We start from the raw sequence: 6,000 nt of genomic DNA on the forward strand, positions 1-6,000 counted from the left end.
TAACAGTATAAAGCTTGATTTTTTTTTCCTTCACAGAAAAAAAAGTCTGCAGCTGCTTCTAGTCAACTGAAGTTATACAACTATGTTGTAAAAACAGGGTTTTTTGTTCATTACCAGAACCTATTCAGTTACTTTCAACAACAGCCATGGCCTGGATTGTCACATGTCTAGCATATATTGATTCACCACCTGTTTTTCATCAGTCAGTGGTTATGTGGCTGAAAGGCTAAATTCACATTTTCCCTTTGTTAGCCCAACCAGCAGCCCACAACGAGTAAAGAAAAAAGAAAGCAAGAAAGAAATTTGCAACATTATACCTTAGTTCTCACTCCATGAACTTTCAAATTATTTTCTAAAAGGTCAGGCAAAAATCTTTATAATGACTCTTATATCTGATTAATTTTGTAATTGCATGAATTAGAAAGAAAAGTATAGTAAATGTAAGTGAAATCTATTGAATATTACTTACCAATGCAAGTAAGAACTTCAGATGATTATACACATTTTAAAAAAGTAAACCATATTTTTAAATGATGTTTTGTAAAGAATAATTTACATTTTCTTAAGTAAATGGATCAACCCAATTTAGAAAATTTTGAAAGGTAAATGTATTTTCTCAGAGTCTCTACAATTTAATAGGTAAATATTTCTGAAAAAAATAACATTATAAAATACAACTTAACTCATTTTTTATTTGCATTATAATCCCTATTTAGAAAAATAAGTTAGTAGTAATTGTGAACATGGTATACTAAGACCACTGATTTATAATTTACATCACATGTGGGTTGGGAAAAATATGAAAAACAAATGCATAGACTATGAAATATGTAGATTCTGACCAAGTTTTTTACAGCTACTAAATATATCTTCAATTTTTATTCACAGGTATTCCTGTTGATGTAGTAGTAAACATTTTTATCAACAGTTTTGGATCCATTCAAGAGACAACAATGGTAATAGTACAGTTAATTTAATATTTTAATTATCAAAATTTAAACTAGAGCATAGTGAAAGTAATATTAAAGCTGAAAAATATTGAGTAACTAAGGAAAAATGCATGCTCTCTCCTGGTATAAAGTAATCCAGTTCCAAGGTTTTGTTAAGTTAGTGATTTCAGTGCCTATGATATTTTGCAATTCAAATTTAGCCTTAATACTGCATTAAAAAGCATAGACTTGGAAAAATTACCATACTCACTCTGAACAATTAATTAGATACTACATGGGAAAAAAGGATTTATGCAATTAATACCCTGAGACAACATTTCCCCCCAATATGCAAAGATGTATGAGCATTCAAAAATATTTGATTGTTGACAGGTTTTATTTTTCCTTCCAGTTTCTTGGGGAGAATCTTTGTTTTCTCTGTTGTGCTAATTTTGTGATGTGTGGAGCAGAAAATTATAAAAAGCAAAATTGATTTTCATAAAATATGGCCATGGAGCTCCCTGAAAAGATTGTCACCTGGGGAAGACAGAGATGAGTGGGAAGGAGGGAGACGCAGGATCCTGTCTTGAAGGAACAAGAAAGAAAGATATCAGGGAATAGCTTCTATTCCTGATGAATTAAACTTTAGAGACAAAGACATTTATCCAGTAAGATTAGATTTCCTGAGTGATGTATGATGTGATTACCCTCAGCTTCTCTAAACATATTCAATAAAATTTACATGCTTTTTGATGTTTTAGAATATAGATTTGTGCTCTTTTTTGAAAAACTACATGCTAAAATTATACTTCAGGTGGGAGAAATAAGGCCCAAGTTTGTGTGTGTGTGTGTGTGTGTGTGTGTGTGTGTGTGTGTGTGTTTTGAGATACTTATAATTTTTCTTAAGTCATAATATAAGGTGTGGATTGAAAGCCTAATAATAATGGTTACAGCACAGTATAATTATTCAGGGAATATCTCAGACTAGATAACGAATAATTGAAACTATTCCTTTATTCCTAGTAGCAGCTTGGTGTGTTACAAAAGGAATTGTATACTGCATTTACATTATAATGCCTATTTTTATCTCTAATTCTGATGAGAATTCCATGTATTTATTTTTATAGAAGCACGTATTTAGCCTCTGAATAATTGATTTTTTTAGACCATCTGTACATATTTTTAGAGAAGTATTTAAAAGACAATTTTGGTATCCAGTCCAAAATTGACTTTCAGTGACTTTTTAGTTCACCTAAATGACATAGACATACAGTACAGATCAGTAGATGACAGCTCTGAAATATAATGTGCAGTACCACATATCACTCAGGAGACAAGCATAGCACTCATTGATTCAATATACAATTCGTCTATCAAAGCACTTCACTCCTCAAGAGCAAGAGCTGTCATTTTTCTCACAGGGAAACTTTAAGGGGAGCTATTTGGTCTCCACACTCTTCTCTGTACAGTTTTATTTTTCACTGGTGTCCTGGTGCACGGATTTGTGCACATTGAAAGGAAATTAATTAGAAGAAATATTTTAATATTGCTATTTGCCCTTTCTCTGTAACAGAAATGTCAAACCAAATTCATGATCAACAATGACAGATCGAAACACACGCATGTGATTGGCACCAGCAAGAGCTTTATATGTATCCTGCATGCACGAGTCAACATAGCCTTTTATATATATAGAGTAAACTTGCTTAATTAGCCTGCTTTCTGAATTAGCTAAACTTTTTCCAGCCCAGTGAAGCACCCCAACTTCTCTTTCAGGTAATTGTTAGCAACACAGCAGTAAATAACAACATGAAGCAGATTATTATTGTAGATTACACATGGAGAACAAAGGGTAAAATATTTAACTGCAGCAGTGTTTGACTATATTCTGTTCAGTGAGAAAACCTGAAGTCATTTTCAAGGTCCACCATTTTTTACTTCTTTTCAGTCGGGTCAAGTTTCTAAACTTTCTAAACCTCTGTTTTCTGGCTAATGAAAAGAAAATAGGATTCTACTCCAGGACTTCTGTGAGGATCAAATGAGATGAGGCATGGGAAAATGCTTCACAGACATTTGGTTAAAGTGTAAAATGTTTGCACCTGGATATAAAGCAAATTGTGTTCTTGGGCTGAAGAAACTGCAAGGAGGCTAGTCGCTAGGGAGAGGAAGCTGGGCGTTGCTACGTGGCGTCATTACATGGTGCTCACAGCGACCATTTCAGGGCTGAGCTGGTCTGTGGTCTGCATTTTGTGCCATGGGGTCTCAGCAGTGTTGGCTGCAATTTGGTGGGCTGTTGCTCCAGGGTAGTGGTGGGGCCTGTGTCCCACTTGGGGGAAGCCAAGTGTTGCTTTGTGGGCGCGAGGTCTGCGGTGCCATTTATTTTTAAATGGCCAGTGCACGTCATGGCAGCTCCTGTGTTGAGCGTCTGCCCCCTGGTGGTCAGTGCACATAACAGCTACTGGTCAGACGGACAGACACTTATATATATATATATATAGATGGCCCCACTACACTCACCCTAAAACACTACTATCAAGATGTTACAGCTGGCAGAAAACATCCCCAACTCTATTTTGCACTTGAGGACAACTAATGCAAAGATGTTTTTTCTCATTTGCATAAAGGCTAAACGTGTCATAGATTAGTACATATCATTAATGTATCTGTTATTTAATAGGTATTAAATGCCTTCCAAATATAAGACACCTAGAATTCTCTAGGCTGCATCAGCAGTTATTTGATTCTATCAAGTTGAAAACATCTGGGAGAAAGGAATGTTAGAAAAGGGATGTTGTTTTACAGATTACTTGAGGATTATAATAAAATATTTCATAATTTCTAAGATATCTAATTTTGTCCCTTGCATAGACTCATCACAGTAGCTAGCCCAAAATATTTATTGCTGGGACCAGATTCAAGCAATTCTCCTATGGAGTCTTTGTTCCTACTATTTATCCCTGATCTCCATCTATCTTCTAATTAGAGTCTTTTATGGCTACTCTGACTCACTTTGTGCCCTCTTTTCAATCCAAGTCTTTCATTTCTAGCATTTATTTGTTAATGAAATCTGATAGCTTCTTTTTGTGTGTGTATTCTTTTTATCCTCTAATGGACTACAAAGCTCTTAAAGTCAGAAATAATGCATTCTACTTCATTTTCCATAAGATACAGATGACAATAGTCACTCAATAAATAGTGAACAGATAAATAAAATATCCTGTACTAGCTAATGTTGATTGAATAGTTGGATAATTAAATTCTGACAGAAAAATTTTAAACAATAGATCCATGTAGAACATTTGTTTGGTTAAATAACAGACCAAATAATGTTATTATTTTATAGTGTTAATTTTGGAAATTTTAGAGACCTTTATCTAGAGAACAAAATTATTTGTATTTGTTATTTCTTTTGCTAAAATAATCTAGATGAAAACCAATCTGCCTTTCAATTTATGTTGTGTAGACAGTCTAAAGGTTCAGAATGAGAACCATCCTCATCAAGTGGACTTATTTTACCATAATTATTTTTTGCTTTTAGCAATGTTTATTTCAGACATCCCTACAAAAAAAACAGTGTTATATAGAGATGTCTTTTTTTTAATATATTTTTATCGATTTCAGAAAGGAAGGGAGAGGGAGAGAGAGATAGAAACTTCAATGAGCACATAGAATAATTGATTGGCTACCTCCTGCACACCACACACTGGGGATAGAGCCAGAAACCTGGGCATGTGCCCTGGCCTGGCATTGAACCATGACCTCCTGGTTCATAGGTCCACACTTAATCACTGAGCCACACCGACCAGCCTATAGAGATGTTTTTGAGGCTGTCATATTTTATAGATTTGCTCAATCTTTTAAAAAACAAATGGTCTGACATTTGTTGCTTAATAGTTAGGAAAGGCACAACCTATTATATAGATACTAGAGGCCCTTTTGCAGTCCAGGAGCCCTCGGGGGATGTCTGACTGTGGCTTAGGCCCACTCCCCCCAGGCCTAAGCCACAGTTGGACATCCTTAGCGTTGCTGCGGAGTAGGGCTGCTGCGCTTGCCAGCGGTCAGTCCGGCTTGTGGCTGAGCAGCGCGCCCCCCTGTGGGAGCACACTGACCACCAGGGGGCAGCTCCTGTGTTGAGTGTCTGCCCCTGGTGGTCAGTGCACGTCATAGTAACCAGTCCTTCTGCCACCCGGTCAATTTGCATATTACCCTTTTATTATATAGGATAGTTAACATTAAGATATCTTCTTAGGAGAAAAAAATGAATCTAAGATAAAACTTCATCATTACCCATTACAAACACTTGCCAATAGAGATGGCTTAGGAGGGTAACTAACAGGTTATAAATAAATGGATAAGAGTTATATTATGAGAGGATATTCTTTTTTCTTCCAATCACCTGGGATGAGCTTACTTTCTTCTTCTTTTTTTTTTTTTAGTTTTTGAGGTATAGTTAACAAATAAAATTATAAGATATTTAAAGTGTACATGATGATTTGATGTACATCTACATTGTGAAATGATTCCTCCTCCCATCAAATCAACACATCCATCATATATGTGAGACCATTTAAGTTCTACTCTCAGCAAATTTTAACTTTCTCAGCAGATTTTAATTATACAATACAGTGTTATCAACTGTAGTTACCATGTCATATTCAGATCTTATTTGTTTTATAACTGAAAGTTTATACATTTTATCAAGCTCTCCATATTTCCCACATCTCTAAGACCCTTTGCAACAGCACGGATGGACCTAGAGAGTATTATGCTAAGTGAAATAAGCCAGTCAGAGAACGACAAATACTAGATATGATTTCACTTATATGTGGCATCTAAAGAAGAAAATAAACTAACAACAAAATAGAAACAGACATACTAGTATAGATACATAGAACAGACTGACAGCTGTGGACCAGGGTTTAAAAGGTGAAGTGATTAAGCAAACAAACAAACAAACAACCCAGACATAGCCGGTGTGGCTCAGTGGTCAAGTGTCGATCTATGAACCAAGATGTCATGGTTCGATTCCTGGTCAGGGCACATGCCCAAGTTGTGGGCTCAATCCCCAGTG

General features: G+C 35.5%; 1 protein-coding gene across 1 annotated transcript in view; it reads left to right on the top strand.

The window, feature by feature from the left end:
* GLRB (glycine receptor beta) overlaps positions 1-6,000 on the top strand; it is a 57,776-nt gene that overhangs the window by 17,833 nt on the left and 33,943 nt on the right. The window contains exon 4 of the mRNA XM_079770355.1: positions 889-956. Within this exon, the coding sequence (XP_079626481.1) occupies positions 889-956 (68 nt within the window). The remainder of the gene's footprint in view (positions 1-888; positions 957-6,000) is intronic.

This window comes from Cnephaeus nilssonii (genome assembly GCF_951640355.1).
Source record: "Cnephaeus nilssonii genome assembly, chromosome: 5".
NCBI lineage: Eukaryota > Metazoa > Chordata > Mammalia > Chiroptera > Vespertilionidae > Cnephaeus > Cnephaeus nilssonii.